The sequence below is a fragment of the Cupressus sempervirens genome, chromosome 8, assembly GCF_028749045.1.
Source record: "Cupressus sempervirens isolate cs-2001-9-10 chromosome 8, ASM2874904v1, whole genome shotgun sequence".
Taxonomy (NCBI): domain Eukaryota; kingdom Viridiplantae; phylum Streptophyta; class Pinopsida; order Cupressales; family Cupressaceae; genus Cupressus; species Cupressus sempervirens.
The window spans coordinates 662,626,869-662,650,398 of record NC_143125.1 but is presented as its reverse complement, the minus strand read 5'-3'; the positions used below and the strand labels follow the sequence as shown (position 1 = coordinate 662,650,398).

Here is a 23,530-nt window from a genome sequence, read left to right as displayed (position 1 = left end):
CAGATTATAAGTGGCTACATTTTTTTTGAGACCCCATCAACCCACTCTGATACAATGAAATTGTTAAAAATTGAATGAATGGAATAAATATTGCATTAACAATGAACTCTTAAATAGAATTTACATTGGCTAATCATGGCATATTCTAGAAATAGACTTAACTGAGTACTAAAATGAAAGCTTAAATGACCATTAACTAGAACTAGCTATATAAATACCAATATTTTTGCAGTTTTTTGAAGAAAAATAAAACAATCCCATTTCAGCTCCACAAAAGCAAGACAACAAATAAAACAGTATATATTAACCCTTTAAAAATATAATGGTTTGAACTTGGAGGGAATTGCTGTGTTGGTTATTTTCTTTAGTGTCTTTGTTTTGTGGGAATGAAGTTTCTGCAAAAAATTGATTTGAAAACTGGGTTTCATTAAATCCAAATTTGGGAAGATGACGAGTGAAAGACAACCTAAAAAGTATACAGACTGTACGAATGTCTACTCATGCCATTTGGATTTGTACATGCACCAATTACTTAAAGATACTCAGGAATGGAGTGTGGAGGCCATACTTGGGTAGGTCTGCCATTGTCTATTTAGTTGATATTTTGTTTTTTAGTAAGGTGAAGGAAGATTATAAGTGTTGCAATAGCTAAAGAGAGTAGAAGCAGTTGACAAATATGGAAAAATGCAGTCAGTGAAGACTGGATTAGTGTATAGAGGTTTATGATCTGCAAAGATGGATCAATAAATATAAAAACCATTTTAGATTGGCCAACACGAAAGAGCGTGTTTGAAGCAAGGATTCTTCATTGCTTAGCTAGTTGAAGTGTGAACTATCATTATCAAATATGAAATATCTTGACTCTGGATCAATGGTGAAGTATCATACTATGAAATGATTTATTTTCCTATATTTCTTGCATTTCTTTGCATATATATATATTTATTTTCCTATATTTCTTGCATTTCTTTGCATATATATATATATATATATATATATATATATATATATATATATATATATATATATATATATATATATATATATATATATATATATATATATATATATATATATATATATATATATAACACATCCAAAATCCCCCAAATTGTTTTTGCGCATCTGCACACCTGATTCTCGCATATATATATATATATATCTATTTAAATATACATAGATATATATATATATATATATATAACACATCCAAAATCCCCCAAATTGTTTTTGCGCATCTGCACACCTGATTCTTGCATCTGTGTCTGAATTGGTAACTTAGCTTCTTGTTATACCATTAGGAAACCTGATTGTATTTTTAGCACAACCGACAATACCTAAATGAGAATCATCACCTGAGTACACCTTACCCCCATTATATTCTTCAGATTCAAAAATCCAACCTGTCCTAGATGCATTTGGGTCAATTTATAATGCACCATTACTTGCATGAGTGGCTTAAGTTGCAATGAATGCATTATCATCCTTTTGGTGCTCAGAATAAGAATGAAATATCTTCTTATTATCTTTGTAGTCCTTATGGATGTGCATATTGCAATTCCAACAAATTTCAAATAACTTGGACTTTCCAAGAGTTTTGGATCTCTCCTTAGAGTTGGATTCATTTTGCTTCTCATCCTTCTTTCATTTTTTCTTAGGTCTTCCATGAATACTTGGGGCCTCCTTAGCATTGATGGGTACCTTTCTCCTTGTCTCTTTAGAAAGGACACCACCACATCTTTAATCTATGAAATAGCAGAAATATTCCTCATGGCTATGACAACAGAATACGACAAATTAGGCAAAGAAAAAAGAGATGTAACATTTCTCCTCTTAACCCATTTTGATACCAATTGATACCAATTTAACCACCAACATACTGAATGCTTCTAGGCGTGTCTGTAATTCATCCACCCTTCATTTTCAAGGAATAAAATGATACATCTCACCAAATTTCTTCCATAGCTTCTTTGTAGAGGACTTTTCATGGACATTGATTAAAATTTAAAACAGAGATTGTGAGGCACAATCTGATTAGACCTTTGGATTTACATTTTTATAACATTATATTTAGTAGTCTTAGTTGGATTTGTACATTTCAAGACATTCTCATCAACATCTAATATATTTCAATTTATTAAGAAATCTGCTCTCTTCATCTTCCACATCTCACAATTATTTCTCAAAAATTTCTGCACCTTTGTTCTCCTCAAGAAACTATTGATATGAAAAACCTTTCAACAGGATCACAAAGTATCTTTTACACAAACTCCCACTCAAAATTGGATTAGTTCAAAACAAACCCAACAACCCACAACAGATGCCATAGGTGTTCAGACTTTGATACCACTTGTAAAGGAAGTTGAGGTAGTGAAACAACTCTGTACGCTAACTTTGAGAGAAAGGTTATGTAGAAACTTTCTCATATCTCTACAACAGTTACAAAAGCTTTATAGAATCAAACATAAATAGGATGCATACAACAACACAATGGTCGATGTGGGAAAAACCATTTCAGGAGAAAAAACACACACTCCACAGACTGCCTTACATTATTCAAAAAACAACAACAGATTACTGTACATTTGGAACAAGTTTCTCATAGGAGTATCATCTACCAGAGATCCAGAGGTAACTCAATAGCTATAAGACTAGCACACAACTTCCATCTCATGCATGTAATATACAAGAGATACAAATGAAACTGTCAAAATGGTTTTTCAAAAGCATGGGCAAAAACCGCCTAAAACTGGCGCCCATCGTTTCTCCAATTGAAAATGCCCTATGTTGTGTCAAATTACACACCAATACATGTAACTCCCTTTTACAAATCATCTGTGTGTCCAACATGCTTTTAGATTTCTTATTTTGGAAGATCCAACTTCCAAAGATCATATCTTTCAAACCAAGCGTCTGATTGATGAACCTTTTGAAGCATCAGACATGCTCTATCAAACTATAACTGGCTATGCAGGTATCGGAGACTTTCAGACAGTTTTAAAGCCTCTAAAGCCTTCAAAATTGAGTTTGAACCTTTCGTTCACAATATTTTCAAGTTTAAACATGATCTTGAAACATAAAATTACCAACAAGCTTATCTTGCCCATCCAAAGCTTTGGAGAAAATTTTGGACCAATCCATGCTCAAATGTGAACTTACTATAAATAGCAGCCTTATGTAAATGTAAGGTTGAGACGCCATTTTCCTAACATTACTAGTGGAGTAGCATATATGTGAATTATATGAGATGGTTCAGGGGTTCACACTAATGTCTATCAGAAGCTAGTTTGTGATTTTCTGAGGTCTGACTCTAGAGATAGTTGTAGTTTTTACATCACAGAAGTCCCTTTTTCATATTTTATTTGTCGATGTGATGTATTTACAAGTTGTATATCATACTTTATAATAGTATTTTACCATTTTCGCTATACAACAATTGTGCTGTGGAGTATTTTCATCTTCTACAAATGGTCTCATCCATGAATTCTATTTAATTAGTGGGTACTTGAGGTTATCTTCTGCAACTTAAGTGAGCTGTTTAGTAGGCTGCATGTTTAAAGTAATGAAAGTTTTTGATTTATCATTTATAATATGCTGAATTTGAATGCATTGCTCTAATTGTGTGAATAGTTTCTAAATAGTCAATTCTACACACATTGTTTTTCATGTGATGTAATTGAGTTACAATGTTATATTTCATTTGCAGAAGATCCAGACACAAAATATGTCAAGAGTTGCATCAGTAGGATCTTTGAATTCTCAATTAAATGGCCTCTCCCAAGGCGGGCAATCTGCTCTCTCAAGCTCACTTCCACATACACCACAGTGGCCAAAGATCCAACAGTCCAGTTTGCCCCATTCAGCTTCATCTTCCTACCAACTTCAGCAACATCAAAGGCAGCAACAGGCCCAACTACAACAGCAGACACCCCCATCACCCTCGCAGCAACAACCAACGTTATCTCATCAACAACAACTATCTCAACAACATAACTCATCACAACTGCAGCAACAACAGCTTCAACAATCTGTTCAGCCACAACCAATATCTCGTATGCCTTCCTTGACAGTCCAGAAGCCTTCAACACCAACAGGAATTCAACCTGCCATCCCTGCGTCAAGTGTTGCCCTCCCAGCAGGAAGTAACAGTCAAGGAGATGAAGGCAGCCCTCAAATTCTTGGAAAGAGAAGCATTGAAGATTTAGTTTCCCAGGTAAAGATGGATTATGATGTATTTGTTTTCATTATGAATATTTCTTTTTTGGATATATGCATCAATTTAATAAATGAATATCTTAATTGACTGATATAAAATGTTTGATGAGCATTTAACAGTTTTTACAATCATGTACTATGTTATAACTAATCATTTAATCCTAGGTGAATTAATGTTTTGAATATTGTTCTTTGTCTATGCTGTACATGTTATTTCCTTTGCTGTATTTGGTAATTGGTAATTGTATTTGTCGCAGTTTCATTGGCAAATGGATGTTTAATGATCATTTTCTACTTCTGAACAAACACACTTGACAAGAAAACAATAGCTGGCATCAGTAAATGTGGAGTTTCACAGCTTAATTCATTGTAATCTTGAAAGATACAAATAGATGTTTGTTTTAGTGTATGAATAGAACCAGCTATGTTTCAGAAGGTCCCTTTATTGCAGGGATGGAAAATGTGGGATTTTAAAAAGGGCTTTAGAAATTCTCTCATCCATGGATGGTGGAGGGGACATCTGTACAAAAATTAATAAATAAAAATTGTAGAGAAAAACATAAAATTGGGAACTGTTAAATTCAACATAATCATTATTTTGTAATCATTATATGGTTCAACGTAATGGTTATTTTGTAATCATTAAAAACATAAAATGGGATCTTGTGGTTCTACTGTTCAAAAATCAAATACAATGAAATAACAAAATATAGGCAGCACAACAATCCAATATTACAATGAGAAAGATTAGAAATAGTAATTTTCTATCAATAATTACATTTAGACATATTGTCAAGCATTCATCTATCATTTCAAATCCGAGAGAATTTAATCAAACAATTGGCCAGGGAATTGAAACACAAATATTTACCTGGGTTGAGCTAGGTGATGATCAAGTGCTGTACTCAAGTCCAATAGTCTGGTGTATTGCATCCTTGCTGCTGCTTGACTTATATGCTGATTAAATTCTGTTATAAACTTAAATCTGCATGATGCCCTTCTTTTTCTGTGTACTGAAAGTCTGATTTGTATGTATAATATTAAACTCAAAAGTTTAGAAGATTGTTTTGCTCAATTGATGTCTGAAACAGCCACTTTATTGATCACTACCAAATTAAAATAACTAAAATATTGATTTCTGCACTTGTCAATGCTGTATGGCCATTGAAATGACATTAATAGACTGTTCAGACAGCTTCCAATTAGACTTGTAGACCCAAATAGTCCACACAAACAGAAGCATACCTAGAGTATACAACAATATTCCTCATAACTGACTCAAATGGTTCAGCTATAAGCTCATGAATCAGAACTAAAAAATATTCAATATTAATGACCCTTATTAAAGAAAATCAAAGACTCTTTAATAATACTTAATATTCCCTTGGACTTGGCACAACCCATCAATATTTCCAATGTCCAAAGTTGAGATAGTGAATGCAATCAAGGGTCTTAGAGAAAAATTGAAAGACTCTATGGTTGTCTAGAAGGTTTTAAGATCTTTTCGTCCTAGATATAGTGCTAAAATTTCTGCCACAGAAGAAGCAAGACATCTTAGTAACATTCCAAGTGATGACTTGCATGGCATGCCAACACCATATGAAATGAGCAAGGTTGGAGAAGAAGATAGCAAGAGATAGGGTTATTTTAAAGCAACACAGAAAGAAAAGAAAGAAAGTTCAGAGTCAGACAATGATACTGATGAAGACCTTACAGACCTTGTAAAGAAACTCAAAAAAGGTTTTGGCAAGCTGCCTTTCAATTGCTTCAATTGTGGGAAAATTGGGCACTTTGCTGCAAAGTGTCTGTATGCCAAAAAGGATAAAGGTGATGTAGAGGCTTCAAGAAGAAAAACAAAGGCCAGTTTCCCTACATTCAGAGAAATTCTTCAAAGAAAAAGAAAAGCTAATATGTCAAAGATGAAGATAGTACAAATTCAAAAGATAGAAATCATTCTGATAGTGAATAAACATTTTTCATGTCAATTGGGTCACTCCAGATCAGAGTGATGAAGATGATGTGGAAGAGGGAGAATCAGATCCTGAAGGAGAGTTATGTGCCTTAGAAGAAGTCATGAGATTGAAGGAGAATTCACAATAAAAAAATTCAGCATTGAAGGAAAGTGCAGTTCTAAATATTGAAATTGAGAAAGTTAAAAGACGAGAAGAGGTAATCAATTCTGAACTCTTGTTAGAATCCGAAAATTGATTAAAGTTAGAAAGTGTAGTAGTAAATTTTGAGGAATTATCATAAACAATTGAAGATGGTTTCTAATAGAAAAGTTTGAGAAGAGTTCTAATTTGTTAGATGAAATGTTAGCCAAAAAAGGTTTAAATAATGGTAAATTTGGTTTTGGTGCCAAAGTTCTAGTAATTCTTTAAGTGAATAGGAGAATGATGAATTTGTTAAGGTTTAGAGGGAAAAAAGGTATCCATAGTGGCATTCTACTACAAGAAGAATGACAACAAATACGTTTTATCCTATTCATGGTTATTGTACTTTCTACAAATACGTTGGGCATAAAGCAGTTGACTGTAGAGTTGTGTCAAGAAGAAAATTGATTTTACTAGTCAAAATCTTTTTGTTTCCGTAAAAGATTTCAGTATGATTTGTTTTAAATGTCCAAATGTTGGTCATATAGCAAGGAATTGTCATATGAGTTTTGCAAAAAATAAAAGGGCGGAGAGTAGTTTCTTGATAAAAGAGGTAGAAAAATTGTGGTAAAAGGAGGAAAAGTAATCGATGATTGTTCAGATTGGGTTGCATGCAAAGAAACAAAATCGTTGGATAATACATAGTGTTTTTTCCATCACATGATAAGTGATATCAGTAAGGTTAGTACCTTTATTGATTCCTGATTTGTCACTACTAGTATTGCATCAGATCCTTTCATCAATTTAAATCAGAATTCTAACTGTTGCAATAAGAGTTCACCTATCAACCTTCTCCTTTGAAGAATTGTAAAGTGTTGACTAAAAGTTGGCATGTTGTTAATGTGCAGTAGCAACAACTCATAGCCATCCATGAGGCATCTTACCAATTTGTTAATCATAGTTTGGTCAAGGGTTTTGAAACTTTGCAAGTGGAAGGAAATATCATTTGAAGGCAATCAAAGATTTTACCAAGTGTTCAAACAATCAAAATAATTAATTGAATCCTAGAATTGAACTTGCAACCACGAATTGGCCATTATCCTCTAAGACCTTGCTCAAGCTAATTAGCTTTTCCAACCATGGGACTGCAAAATCACTGCCAAACTATAACCAAACTAACAAACTATGACCTGCCAAGTGAGAAAAGTAGGGGTTCCCATTTGCAAAAGGGCGTGTGTGTTTTACAACACGACACATCTTATATCATTTTTTTGGCAGTCCAAAATAGTTTTATGTAGGGCCATTTAGAAAATCCGAAGGTCCCTTTTTTCAGAAGATTATTCTTCCAGCCATAAACTCATAGAGGCACATTGTTTCATTAATAGGAAGAGGTACTCTCACATGATGAGTTAATGAAGGACTTTTGAATATTCATAGTGGTGTATTAGCAAGGGTCACATGTCAGCTGAGTTATTTGAAGACCCCCACATCTGGTATAATTGCACCTGGATCATGGATGGTCGTATGCTTAGATTTTACAGTTATAAGTCAGTACAGAAATCCCTTGCTTGAATAAGTTGTAGAAAGGATTTGCCTGTGTCAGTTTCTACTTATATGTGTATTAGCAAGGGTCACATGTCAGCTGAGTTATTTGGAGACCCCCACATCTGGTATAATTGCACCTGGATCATGGATGGTCGTATGCTTAGATTTTACAGTTACAAGTCAGTACAGAAATCCCTTGCTTGAATGTTGTAGAAAGGATTTGCCTGTGTCAGTTTCTACTTATATGTCAAGAGCTGAGGAATAGTGAAAAGTAAATTACAAGAAATGCCATCATTGTGGTTGTATTACTGCTGTCTGAGTAGAACAACTGTTGGATCCAAGGCATGGATCCAAGACTGGGAATATTGGCTATTGTTAACAAATTCCTTCTTGTAAAAGTAAAGTAGTGGTTTTCTTATTTGTAGGGTATCAGATTTCCAGCATATTTTGCCAGCAGTGTAGAGAATTAAGAAAAATTTAAGAATGTGAAACTTGATTGCTAGTAAATAATGCGGCATCTTTCTAAGTGGCTTGTGTGGAATTTGAAACCTCTTATAGAAAAATAATACTATCATTTCAGGTGAAGATCCCATCACATTGCTTTTGAAATGGGGAGATGGACAAATATAATTTGAGAAGAACATCTTTGTTTGCTTCTAAGCAAGGAGAAACTCAGGGGGAAACATATCAGGGTGTTAAGATTTGATAGCTTATGGAGTTTCCTAATTTTGCAGACTAAACAACCAGGTGGAAACTTATATTAGTTTAGAACATCAAAACATGAGCACCTATATCCTTGAGGCTAAAGGCAGCTAAGATGCAGAAAAATCAGAATCTAGAGGGTCTCCTACTGATGTAAATATAATTTCATTTATATTTTCACAATTCTTTTGGAACAGAGAAGTTGAATTCATTTATACTTTTCTCTGTTATCAAGAGAGTTATCTTGCAAAACATTTCACGTTCCAAGGAATATTCACAATAGAAATGATTGCTGAAAAATGACACGAATAACTTAGGAATTTTTGGCTGAATGGTAATTAAAACATGCTTTAGTTTTAGAAAGTAACTGTTCTTCTAAGAAATTATTCATTATCAAATAGGAATTAAATGATTGTTTATTTGGTCTAATATAAATCTACACTTTTCATGTATGCAGGTTGATCCAAACATCAAGTTAGATCCCGATGTGATAGACATCCTTTTGGAGTTAGCAGAGGAGTATTATCAATCGGTAAGGTATTTTATTACTATTAGCCATCATTTAATACTTTTTATATCGCACTACTATTATCATGAACAAAAATTGCCGATTCTATTTACAACTTTGGTTTTCTGATGGCCAGACATCTGACCTAATAATGGAGTAAGAAGGCTTTCTAAAAGTAGACTAAAATCAATGTTGCATGAAGATGAGGGTACTTGGGTACTTAGGGTATGGGGACGGGTATGGGTATGGCTATTTTTCAAAATAGGGGATGGGGGTACTTCGACATGTAAAACTTTTTTTAAAAATCTAATTTAATTTATATAGAAAATCTGAAATTATGAGTCATGACAATGGTTTTTCAAATTAAGAACAATGATAAAGTTTTGCAAATGTAATGTATTATTTTCAGTTTCAGATTTGCAATTTGTCTGTAATCATAATATAATATATATGATAAATGTTTATTTGTTTAATAGAGAAGGCAGACTTTAAACATGAACAAGAAGATCATAAATCATTTAACAATGACAATTGAAATGGTAAACTTATGGCTTGAACAGTGAAAAAGTTTACTTTCAATCAGTATTGTATCAAATTTTCAAACTGATTAAATTTTGCATTAAGCTTGATAAACAAACAAAAAACCGAAACAAAAATTAGAAATCTTAATCAAGGTCCTTAGCTATGATGCTCTCCGATGAGTACCCTGTACTTGGGGTATGTGTACTTGGTACCCACGTACCGATGCAACCTAGACTATAATCCTTAGAATTTGATTTATTAAGTAGGTCCCTCTAAATTGGTTTGTTGAAATAATTGTTTTGGGTCTGTATGATTAATCAAACTTACCTCTAATGGGCTTTTGTTGTAAGTTGTCATTTTTAACAGATTAACCCTTAGTTAACAGATCTGGATTTTTTAGACTGGTTGAATTTGCCTAATTAGCTCTAAATTTTCAATTTCTATAGAAATTTCATTTTTCCTTTTTGAAAATTCTGGATTTCCAAATTTTCATGGTTTGTTGAACAAATCAAATCTTTCAAAAAAATTGTAACTACATATGTGATGTCCCTTTTTAAAACAATAATCCTCTCTTAAAATAATAATTGTATTAAGTTTATAAACACGACTTTGACTAAATTTATGAATTATATTACTCCTTTTAATAATTTGTGACATAATTTGGAAAATAAACCTTATCTTGATTTTCTGCTTTGATTCTCCTTCGACTGTGATGTTTTCCTCTTTTGTGTCTGTTAGAGTAAATAATTAATTTATTAATTATTTATTCTATTACTTAAGCTTACTTAGGTAAATGCATTTATTTAATATTTTGTATTTAATGCATGTAGTGGTTAGTTGTTGACAACACGGGAGTTTGTTCCTTTCTAGCATGTTCCACCTTTTGTGGATGTGTGTTGAGTTGTCAAGCTTATCTTCTACCACCTTCTAGCTTGTTCTACAAGCTTCCATGAGCTCTTTATAAGCGGGCTCCCTCTTTGTATTTTCATATCACATAAGGCATTGTGCATATTGTAAATACATTTCTTCTTGTGTTTGCATATTTGTCTCTCATGTCCGTTTAGGGTTTTTCCCTTGCTCCTCGCTCTTCCTTTTCTTGGCCTCTCTTTGACAGGTTCTCGCATGCAGGTGATCTTGGGCGTCTTCGGAGTTGGCTTTCATCAACTCCAACATGGTATCAGAGCCTCGCTGCTGCTGCTTGGTTGAAGAATTTTGAAGCCGTGATTTGAAGTCACAAACCCTAGTTTGTTTGTGCATTTTTTCTTCAAATCGGGGGAACAACAATTTTTTGGAGCACATTGGGCACAAACGGACATCACCATTGGATCCGGAAGGCCGTTTGCAGTTAGGATTCATATAAAACTTTTCGATTTTGGAGACAGAGCTTCGGGAGGCAAAATTTTTTGTTCGGAGGGATTTTTTGCAGGAAAATTTAAAAAAAAAAATAAAAATTTCACCGCACCGTCAGCGCATCGCCAGGCGGCCACTCGCGCTCCGCTCGCTGGCCACCGCAGCCGGCTGAGCAGCTGCTGGGCAGCCTCGGCTCGGCCGCTGCCGGCGGGCCACCCCGGCATCGCCTTCCTGCGCCCTCCGTCGGCATTTGCAACCGGACCGCTCCGCCTCCGCCGGTTCTGCTTCTCCTCCATCGGCTGTGCTGCGGTTATTGACAGGTCAGCTCCCACTGTGTACAGTCAACAGTTTTTGAACATCCGCCCGCCACGTGACGTCCATGTGGCATTGCCACATGGCCTCTCTTTTTGCTGTGATGGGCCGCAGGCCGTCAATTTTAATGGCATGACTTGCTGATGTCAGCATGACGTCATCCTTGCATCAGCATCCTCCTTGCACCTCTCCTTCAGGGTCTGTTTTGGAGCTACTTGTGGTTTTTTAGCCATAACTTGAGCATACGGACGTATTTTTCTGATCCAAAAGAAGCGCCAGAAAGCTGGTTCCGAGACGAAGACATTGGTGCAGGTATTTTTAGGTTTTGATGCTTTTTTATTGCCTGTTTTTTCAGTTGAAGTCCAAAGTTCTATTTTTGACTCTGGCAAGCATATCTTTTGCGTCCCATGCTCATTTTTTGAAAACTTTATATTTTTGGAAAGCTGGTTCTGTCACCTTTTCAGAAATGTGGTCCTTTTTTTTGAGCTTTTGGCTCATGCTCTTTCTATCATAGTTTTGGTGTTTTTGCTATATGGTAGATATTTTGAGTGTTTTAGGCTCGAGGATCGTTTTCCTGGCATGGTTTCCTGGCTCGAGGATCGTCTTCTTCCATGGAGGTTCTTCAGATCAGTAGTTTGGCAGATTTTGCGGCTCTTCATGCTTCAGTGATGCTCTTCATGATCACTCCTTGTTCCTGTTTTAGGGGACATTTCCCTAGTTGGAGACTTCTTCATTTCTTCACTAGGTTCTTACCTCTTTTTGGGGGAGGGTTTTTCCCGCGTAGTTTTCTCTCTTTTCCCATTTTTAGAGGTTGCATTTTCTTGCATTGTACATGGGTACCTAACATGGCCTCGTTGCCGGGACCCATTCTGCTTTCATCTTAGTTTTGTGAGCTTAAGGCATTTCCCTAAGTTGTACTTAAGGGGGGGTGTTAGAGTAAATAATTAATTTATTAATTATTTATTCTATTACTTAATCTTACTTAGGTAAATGCATTTATTTAATATTTTGTATTTAATGCATGTAGTGGTTAGTTGTTGACAACACGGGAGTTTGTTCCCTTCTAGCATGTTCCACCTTTTGTGGATGTGTGTTGAGTTGTCAAGCTTATCTTCTACCACCTTCTAGCTTGTTCTACAAGCTTCCATGAGCTCTTTATAAGCGGGCTCTCTCTTTGTATTTTCATATCACATAAGGCATTGTGCATATTGTAAATACATTTCTTCTTGTGTTTGCATATTTGTCTCTCATGTCCGTTTAGGGTTTTTCCCTTGCTCCTCGCTCTTCTTCTTCTTGGCTTCTCTTTGACAGGTTCTCGCATGCAGGTGATCTTGGGCGTCTTCGGAGTTGGTTTTCATCAATTCCAACAGTGTCTACTTTGAAAGTGCTTTCAGATTTGCTTGAATCCAAGGTTTTTGTCTCTAACTCAACAATGACAATACTGCTTGATTGTTTATGTTCTTAATTCTAAAAGTGTCAAAAGAGAAAACTTGGGGTTGAGGTAGTACCTTACCACATGAATGGGTTGGTGGAGTTAATTTTTATGTCTTTGATCATTGAACTCCTAAATGAGATCAAATCTGTCTCTATCCCACCTATAATAGTTATGGATGGGCTCTTTGGCCCCATCTATGACTTCATAAATATACTCCTTGGATTTTGATCCACATCCACCAAGTGCAAAACATGCACTGGGCGTTTTGAAACCTTCCAAGTACAAACAAATTAAAGATATTGTTGTACAATGAAACTAAATACTCTTAAATTTAAAAAATGAAAGATTCAATTTGAAGCTTAAATTGAAGTTTTGAGGTTACCTTGATAATCTTTGTTTCTTTCTTTGCAAAGACTTCAAATGAAACTATTTTTGTGGTTCTCCATCCAGCAACCTACTTTAACTGTCCTGTGTAGCCATACTTTAACTGTCTTGTGTAGCCATGCTTGACTCACATCCATCTACTTCAATGATGCCAATTAATTACTAATTAGTAATGCTTTGTAATGATAGGAAATTAGTTGCAAAAGTTGTGACACTCAGTGCACAATCTCTTTACCCTTGGTATTTTTTTGTTAAGTGTATATTTTACGTTCTTTACATCTTCTACAATTGGCTCCACCCAATCAATTTTGTTTGTGTTTACCAAAAGGTCAAAGAAATATGCCACACAAAGCATCCAAACTAGTGATGAATGCATTTCTCCGAATAATCTCTTAGCTGCCACATAGGTCAATGTATTGTCAAAGATAATTTGCACTATATTCTCTTTGACCACCTCGAAGATAACTTGCTCCAACATTAAACTCAAGGTTTATGCATCTGGTACTTTGTTAGAAGCATCAGTTGACTTGAAAAAAGTGAAAAACCATCTCACCATTTGGAGCTGTCAAAAAAGTGATATGATATAGCTCTTTCCACTTGTCCATCCATTTTAAAGAAGAGTGCATCTAGATGTTCACTATTGCCTGTTTTGTATTTCCAGAATTAGTTTTGCATCTTCAATAACATTTGGAAGCAACTTCCTATGTGAGCCTTTTGGAGAGGGCTCCATGCACACCTTAACTGCACATTGTTAAATACTACCACCAAATTCTCTTAGTACAGATTTTTTGCCACATTGAAGGGAAGGTGGTTGTAAATAAAAAATTGCACATGATAAAAAATTGCACATGCCTTATTTGCTTCTTGGCCCATGTCCTTGTTCGACTTACCTTTTAACAAAGGTAGTGCTCCAAGTATGTTTCTAGGTATAAAAATGTATGGTGCATATTCTTTACTTGAATTGGATGAGGTGGATGTGTTTGGTTCACATGGATCATGACTAGCACCCACGCTTGCCACATTTGTTCACTTTTTTCTTGTATATCAGTGTTAATGGCTCCAACAAATTTAAGATGCTTGCATCTCTAGTTATTCCTCTTCTCTAGAGACATGATTATGAGTGGCTGTGATGTGTAAATTGAGGCAATTGATGTCATTATTTCACATTAAGCTTCTTTGTGAATAAGATGCAAATCACTCTCCTCTCTCCTCTTGTTGGTCGCATAATGAAATCACCTTATAGAGTCTTTTCTTTTAGCGGTGTAACACAAAACTTATCCTGAGCTTGATGTAGAGCTAGATGCCATCACATCTTAATCAAACCAATATGTTTCAATTTAAATTTAAAAAATTGTTCTAAAAAACAGCAATTTGATTGGAAAAAAACTTCATATATAAATTGTGTCTAATATGGTAATTGAATAGCAGAGTGACACACCATTAATTGGTTTATTCGAAAAACCATTATTTAACTCGAATGTGTAAAATCCACTGTTAAAAAGAAACAATGATGTCTGAAACTATTTTAAGTGAGCAATAAAGTTTTCAAAAATTAAATTTATTGCAGGTAAAATGTAAAACTAAAAATAAAGACTACAAGTCTATTATTAATATGGTAGATGTAACTTTACGTTTGGAAAAAAACAAAATACTAACTTCGAAACTGGAACTTTTCAAATCTGCCCTTCAAATCCAATAAAAACCCTTTCTAGTTGCTCTCGAGGATATGTAACATCTGTGTCCGCATTTGAAATTGGCGTCCGCACCCAATCATACCATATCTCCCAGTAATTCTGTTTTCTACCAAATAAGATCTTCATACAAATGCAATATCCTGTGATTTTATGGTCCAACTTTAGAATGACAATGAAAGAAAAAATGGCATAAACCAGAAGCAGAATGGATCATGATTATCCACCCTTTATTCTGAGCTGTTATTGATTATTTGAACTTCAAAATATGATTGAGGGAAATGCTATTTTAGTTCGATTGACTATGGTAACAATGGTACTATTTATTTGTATGATCAAAATTACTACCCACCCATCCATCTACGTATGTATATGTTTATATATGCGGCACCTTGATTTGAAAATGGTGTCTCAATACTGTTTAGTCATACCATGTCTTTCAGTAACTGTGTCTATACTCCAAATAAAATTTTCATAGAATCGGGACATGCTATGATTTTATGATTGGTCAAATCTGGAATGCCGTTGAAAGTAAAAGTTGTATAATCCAGAAGCAAAAAGAATATGATTAGGTACCTCTTACTAAGGTGGTGTTGATTACTAAAAATAAAATAAAATGAAATGCTATTCTTGACTGACTGTTTTTGGTAGCAATAGCACTATTATTATCTGATGGAAAATTGGTCTTTATGATTATTTCTTGAGCAGGCTGAGATCAATGCAATTGCATATGCAAAACATCGGAAATCGACCATTGTAGAAGAAAAGGATATGTTGCTGCATTTGAGTGAGTGGTATTATTATTCATTATTTTGTAGCTCTAGTAATGTTTATGTTGCTGTTTTCCTCTTTTAATTCATATAACAATACAAAGGAATGGTAATTCATTTGCATGTTTTTCAAACATCATTTTACCATCACTGTTCTTCATATAGGCAAGCAAAATTCTAATTTGATTCAACATGCTGAATATGTTAATTATCTGTCTTTTTACAATGAGGATGTTGACTGCAGAGAAAAACTGTCATCTGTCAATCCCTGGCTATGCTATGAAGGGTTTCAACAAAAGGAGGATGGTAAGAGATGTTCTGTTCCTTTTAGTTTACCTATTTGAATTTAAAGACCTTCATTTAGCAAATAAATGCTCAAGAATGCATAGATAATCCTACAACACCACTGCGGTATGCAAGATATAACCATTTTTTCCCAGATAAGTATTATACCATCACTGTGCTGTTGATCATGCTTTGGTTCTGGAATCTAGGCCGCTGAATTCATTTTCTTATAAGCTATATAATTGAGAATATACTATGTTTTGACTGCATGTTGAGACCATAGTATTCTGCAATCGTTACTTCTTGCTTTCATGGAAGGCAAACATTTCAATATACTTACTTTATTTCATTTTTTGTGTGACAATTGGACAGTCTTCCACTGAAGCTCATACAGAACGGCTTGCTAAGGTACAAATCTTCTATTTAGTCTTATCTTTTTAAACTTCTTGATTCTTAATTTTCTGTAGCTTCAAGTATTTCAGTTACATGGACACTTGCCCTAGAACTGAGAAGTTAAGGGTGGGAAATGTAATACTTGTTTGAGAAATCATGAGTGTCAGAGTTCTTAAATTCATTTCTTGATACAATCAGATTAAAAAATCAATGGCAGCACCACAAATAGAATCTGAGGCAGTAGTTAACAATGGTACTGCGGGACCACTTACTGGAAGCTCTAATCCTGGAGTTCAGGTAGCAAAAGCACTACAGAGTTCAATTCCAACTGTTGCATCTTCGATGGGTTCACCTGGCGTACCAAAAAAATGAGATTTTGAAAAATATGGTTGGCCAAAATCAATAACAAGAGCTGTCACCTGTAAATTCTTGTATGCAAAGGCAATATTCAGGTTCGCAGCCTAAAATCTTTCCTTATGGTTTGCATCTGGATATATTGCTGGTTTTCATTAACGAGCGTTATCTTGTCCAATGTCTGGTCATTTGAAATTTCCAGAGGCCTCATTGGTACCTGTAAGGATCCATTGTAAAGAAGGGCCTAAAATCTTTCCTTATGGTTTGCTTCTGGATACATTGCTAGTTTTCATTGATGAGTGTTATCTTGTCCAATGTCTGGTCATTTGAAATTTCCAGTGGTACATCATTTGAAATTTCCAGAGGCATCATTTGTACCTGTGAGGATCCATTGTAAAGAAGGTAATGGCATATTTTTCAATTTATAAGATGTCATTTTTTGTGATTGTATGTTAGGCTGTTTGTATTCATATATTCTTCACCAAGAGGTATGTTTCTAATATCAGTCAATAATAAGCAGTCAGTCGATTTATGGTGTAGCGACTAGTTTGCTGTGGGCTCCAGACCAGGCTCTGGTTCAATATGGGTTTGGAATTCTGGGTCGATTTTGGTGGGGGCAGGTTTTGAAACTAGGACAAATCAGAAGGGAAAACACGCATTTTGGTTGGTTTTCTTTTCGAACAATTGTTTTTGTGGTGGTTTTTTTCTAAACAATTGTTTTTGTCATGGTTTTAAAAAAATATTTCAGTGTTCAAAGGGTCCTAGTTTAATTGGTTGAGGATGCTTGGTCAAGGTGATGCATGTTCTTTAACTAGCACTTGCATCAGAAGGGCTGGAAGGATCAGGCTGATCGATTTTCTAAGCAAGCAAATATGTTAGGAAGTACAATTCCTTTTGTGCGATAAGATTTAATTTTGGATAAAAATGTTTGCACATGAATAGATGAAAGATTAAGTGTATTGAACTTGTCTCTATACTGGGATAAGAGTTTCCCTAGACAGATATAAATGCATGACCTTATCCCACAATAAAATAGAATCATTCAAAAAATCTGGTATGATTTGAACATATAATTTAGTACTAAATCCAAAATGATAATTATCAAACATGATATATATTTATTTGAATATGTTAATGTTTGATAACAGGCCTGGCATAAATCTACGATCATTTGAACTTGGGGCTTTTGTCCACCAAGAAATGGATTTATTTGTTTATTTTTGTCCAAGTTGTCAGTTTCAAATTGGACTTGGATTTTGATTCGGGTTTGAGGGTTTGTTCATTTTAATGCGGTGGGTTTGGGTTCGCCTTGGATTTTTGTGAGTGCACACGCACACACAACAACAAATAAGTTCATGATACATGACAATGCTAATAGTAAAGCAACATAGCAAAATACAACACTGTATATATTATAGCAAAATACAACACTATATATTATTTCTTTTTCATCCTCCAAATTAGTAGCTTTGTCTTGCAATATTTAATAGAAGGATTGAATTTTCTCCTAGCACTCTTATCAGTCTTTTATGATAGACTCTCCTATTCCTAATGACTATAGATAGCAACTCCTAAAAACCATGTAGCTACTTATTCTCTCATCTATTTGGTACCCATATTGGCAAGTCCATTGAACCGAAATACGTCCTTTTGCTATGCCCAAGACAAGTGAATTTAGAATATTGAATGCACACTATAGGTACCTATCTACAATTACGAAAGGTGAATATGTGCAAGTTTGTAACATTTACATCTTCCCTAAAACAAGCTTTAAAAACCTTACACAATATAGGGAACACAACCTACAAATAATTCAAAAACTATAAAAGTCCAAAATAGTATATTACAAATTAAAAAAAGCCAAAACTGATAAAATTCTTCTGTGTTCTACTACCCAGGTAAAAATTCACACCAAATTCCTCTAAATTCTCCTTGGGTTCTTCAATGTGAATCCAAATGTTGGATGAATTTTGACCGGACCAAATCCAAACCTGAATTTGGGCTCAACCGGATCATGAACGTGAACTTTGAGGGAAGAATTTGGTAACATAGGTTTTTTTGATTGTTGTGTGATAATTTTTTTCACTCGTTTTTAACACAAATTCTCACACTACAAAATGCTTAGCGAAGAATAAATTTGCAATTATAATGCTTATCATTGTTATTCTTATGAAAAAATAATAATTTCAATGATATATTTAGCAAAAACTTCTTTTTTTAACCATAGATCTGTCTTGCTAAACATGATATGTCATGTGAATCACAATTGGCAACCATAACTCTAATAGTTGGACCCAACTAGGATATCCATTGCAAAATAACCCATCATTCCAAGTTGTAATACACCTTTGTTTTGTTAGAAAATTTCTTTTCTTGGATGTATTATATAAAAAGATATTCCAAGAATTTTCCTTGTTGATTTTTTGGGGTCTTTGCAAATGTAATAAGCACTGCCAGATTGGTTTGTGTTTTTCAAAAGCAGTAATCTCCTTTGTATTTATATTAGGAATAAGGCTATGAAGAGACATATCTCTTCATGGGACATGCGTATTCATTAATTACATAATTAATATAATTACACATGCGCGCGCACACACATATCATTATTAATTTATCTCATATAATAATAACTTTATATCAAATATAATGGACACAATATATCTAATATATAATTATTCATAGGTTCATCCAACTAAAGCTACAAAACATTAACACTCTCTAAGCTAGGGAGGATAAACACAACATAAATGATACCATTGCTAATATTAGGAATGACAAATTTTAAGGATATCTTTGAGCATAACATATCCACTATTTTGACATCACATTTGATAACATGGTTATTGGCTTCTAGAATATTAACATATAATATTCACCAAATACTTGTATAATGGCTTGTAGAATACCAACACATTATATTCACCATTTTTGGTATCACATTTGATATCACGAGTATTGGCCTCTAGAATATCAACATTTGATATTCAACAAATACTTTGAGTAATGGCTTTCAGAGTATAAACACATGATATTCACCATGTACTCAATTAGGTTTGATATCACATTTGATATCATGAGTATTGGTCTTCTAGAATAGCAACACATGATACTCACCAATTACTCAAAATGTTAATAAGGTATGTGCACATGCATTCTCATGGTGCACACCATATAAACATCAACCATGCAAATTATAATCTATCATAATCTACATAGACATTGTAAGATATCCATCATAATAGAAAATTAAGCTATTGTAAGATTGCCATGTTTTAATAACTTCTGCAAATACAAGTGATGATCATTTGGAAGTCACCACTTTCTCATGATGTTCACATGGGGTAGGCCTATTAAATTATGCAGTCACATGCATGATATAATTTTTTTACATGAAATCAAAACTCCCTTTGATTCTGATATGATCAAGATCTTCAAAGATCAATTGAAAAATATCCTCTATTTGCTCCTTCAAACTAATATGCCAGACTCTCTTTGAACATCAATCTTTTGAATTCCCCATCCAGTGATGCTTTTGAGGAGTGTCAGACTCCCTCTAATTTTGATATCAATCCTCCTTTTCCTGCAAGAACATCCCCAGAAAAAATCAAATGCAAATAGTTTTTATAGTACATGCATGGATATAGTTAAGAGGTTGACTATAATATGCAAAATTATTATTCAAGAGGTAATAATCAACACCAGATGTCTCTCGCTCCATCTACTCTTGCTGCTTCTGCGTTTGAATTTGCTGCTCCCGCCTTTCGTCCTGCAGCTGATGGGGTTGCATGTAAGTTTGCTGGCAGTGGTGGGAGAGCTTTTCCCATTGCTGCTGTTGACTTCTCATGTGTAGCATCTGTTTCTGGCGGGGCTAGGGTCTGCTCGTCTGCTTTTGGCGCCCATTCTTCTCCTTTCGCTCCTTCTTCATTGGGTGCTCGTCTTGGTTTTGGGGGAAGGACTTTTGTAGACGTTGTTGCCTTTGAAGCTGGATTGCATGGTGCTATCCCTCATGCCAGTTCTTCAGGGCCTTCTCGTCATGATGTGTCCCCTATAAGTGTCTTAAATCCTATTAGGGTTTCTTTAGACCCAGAAACAATTGAAGATATCTTCCATACGACAGAAGAGCTCTCCTTTTTTGTTGCTATTTTTTTTCTTTTGGAGTTTTTGGCCCTCTCTTGCTAATCTTCACGCCTGGATCTCCATGCATTGGGAACCAATTATAGACAATAATGTCCACATCTTTTCGAATGCAAAAGGATTCTTTATAGCTAAGTTTGAAAGTGTTAAAGACAGGAAGACTATTATGTGTGATAACAGTTTTTCATGGCAGGGCAGATATCCACTTATGGCTAAATTGTGGCATATGGATTTTAATCTACTTACTGAATCCTTTGATAGGTTCCCTATCTGGGTCTGGCTTCCAAATCTCCCAATGCATCTATGGCAAGATTCTGTTTTTGAAACTATTGGGAATGCTATTGGTGATTTTTTATATGTGGATTCTAACACTTCGGATATTTTCCATTTGATGTGTGCATGAATTCTTGTGGAGTTGGATGTTTCTAAGGGCCTTCCTGAGGAGATTTTCTTGGATTCTGTGAGAGGTTCCTGGACTCAAATGTTGGATTTTGAAAGTATCCCTTTTTGTTGCAGAAAATGTCACATGACAGGTCATATTGCTGATCGTTGTGGTGCTAAGAAGTCCATATCAAGGTGACCACCTTCTTGGTGGTTAGGGGCCTCTTTTGAGCACTATACGGTGCATAAATCTTGGGTTGCGCCCTTGGAACCTATGGGTGATTCTCCTCCTGATGATGCTTTTGGTGATCATTCGGTGCCTGTGGTAGAGGAAGTTGTTCGGACTTCAGGTTTGGTCCCTATTCCCACTCTGGCTCCTACCCCTATATCAGATGCTCTTTCTGGGGTCCAGTTGTCTTTTGGCTCTCCTAGGGAGATTGTTGTGGCTTTTGCTTCCCCTGGGTTCCACTGTTCCATTTCTTCTGGGGTTTGGGTTGCTGAGGCTATGAAGGTGGAGGATGGTTGGATTGCGGTAAAAAGAAAGAAATCTAAGCCTTCTGCTCCCCCTTTAGATATGAACCTCCGATCGCGCAAGGAAGGCACTAAATTAAAAGGAAAATCATAAGTTCCCTTGTTGTCACTGGCTTTTTCGGTGAGGTGCTGGCTACTGTGCAGGTGTGTTGGTTGTGGTACTAGTGTGCTGGTTGCTGGCTTTTGCTTGTTAGTTGGTTTAGTCTCTAGGTTCCGGGTCCTTGTTTAATCTAGTTACTTTTTCTGGTCTATCTTTTGGTTTCAGGTCCCTGTAAAACTTGGTTTTGATTTTTTAATTGGTTTTAGATCATAGTAAAACTTTGTAGTGCTTCATGGTTTATCTTTTTCTTTTATGTAAAGGGTTTCGGGGCCCCTTCAAAACCTGTTTTTACCTTAATCTAAAACAATACTTATCTCAAGATCCTAGAACACATGCTCATGAACATCCATCTTGATGTAGGGGGCTAGGGGGCTAGGGATCTATTTAGGGGGAATAATTTTCCGGTAGGGACGTGACTAATTCCTTCTTTGAGTATTAGTTTTCATTTAAGCTCTAATTTGGCCCTTCATAATAAAGGTACATATATCCATTTAACTAATCAATAGAAACTGATATTCCAAGCTCCATTTAAGAAAGAGAGACCTATAGATGATTCAAATGGCTTCTCAAAACTTCGATGACTTCTCATCATAACTTCATAGGCTTGGGAAGATCTTGGTACAATCGTGCTTAATTGCCCTTACACGATCACATTACCTCATACGAATTCCAAGAGATTGACACCATAAGTAGTAATCACATAACTTGGAGTTTGAACTCAAGATTACGTACAGTTCAACAATTTTACTGGTCCAAAAACTTGCTCTCAACACCTTTGTTTATGGAAATCCTCGTGCTGATGTGTAACTTCCTACCTTCAATGGAAGTACAATATCAAAATTGAATATGTAAGTCAAGAAATGCAAAGATTTGTAATCATATAGTTAGTCTAGCAATAATCCAATATGGGTTGTATAATCTCCTATGTGTATTGAGATTATTGTTAACTCTTCAACACTACTCAATTTGATGTGGAATTTTAAGTTTATATGATCTTCATTGCAATATAAGTGTTTTGATGTGGACCATAGTTGTAGAAATAGAATACGTCGAACAAGAGAGCATTTCCAACCAAATAATATTAACCATCGATCACTTTATCACTTCCTCCTTAGCTATTCTCCGGGGCCCATGTCTAATCATATTGCTCATCTTGCAAGTATGGTGCCTATGAGATCACATTTCACTATGGGATCTCATCAATCCATTCACTATTTCAGGAAGAAGCTTTTCCTTACTGTGTTGAATATTCATACACTATGTGATAGGCAAGACAAATGCATTCAAAGGTTGTTGAAGTCTGGCTTTAACCTGGGATTCTCATCCCATGAAGTGAGATATCTTTAGGCATTCTTTGTGAGAAATAACACCACTTAAATGCTCGCTCCACACCCCACTAAAAAAACATTTAATGTCTTGCACACGGGAACATCCATTGCCTCCGATCAAATATGTTTTTAATTACTTTCCTAGCTCCAAACAAAGTTTTGATGGTTAAATCTCCATATAATATAGTTTCTACCGCACTTAATTTCCTAGTGGTGTGACTCCACCACCAATCCCTTTGATTTTGTTTTATCACACATTCATATTGGAATGACCGAGGCGGCTCAATCCAGCTCAATCCTTATACAATGAAATCGAACTTCCCACCTGTACATCAAGATGCATACATACAAAGCCTCAAATCAGTTTGACCAACTTGGAATGGACATCTCCATTTGTTATTTTGTATCACAATTTGCAAGCACAACCCAAATGATTATCTTGCGCATGGCTCATAGTATTTGCTGATGAAGATTAAGTGATGAATAAGTTTATGTTG

At 35.1% G+C, this 23,530-nt stretch overlaps 1 protein-coding gene across 2 annotated transcripts in view; it reads left to right on the top strand.

Moving 5' to 3' along the window:
• LOC149544199 (transcription initiation factor TFIID subunit 12b-like) overlaps positions 1-17,009 on the top strand; it is a 35,288-nt gene extending 18,279 nt beyond the window's left edge. Inside the window, exons 3-8 of one of the 2 annotated variants that reach the window (XR_016355757.1) lie at positions 3,707-4,213; positions 9,013-9,092; positions 15,466-15,544; positions 15,772-15,833; positions 16,185-16,220; positions 16,404-17,009. Coding sequence is in view for 1 of the 2 variants with exons in the window: in XM_089798712.1 (XP_089654838.1) it covers positions 3,707-4,213; positions 9,013-9,087; positions 15,466-15,544; positions 15,772-15,833; positions 16,185-16,220; positions 16,404-16,577 (933 nt within the window). In the remaining variant the exon portion in view is untranslated. The remainder of the gene's footprint in view (positions 1-3,706; positions 4,214-9,012; positions 9,093-15,465; positions 15,545-15,771; positions 15,834-16,184; positions 16,221-16,403) is intronic. The other variant, XM_089798712.1, reaches the window with a different exon arrangement.
• Positions 17,010-23,530: the final 6,521 nt, after the last annotated feature.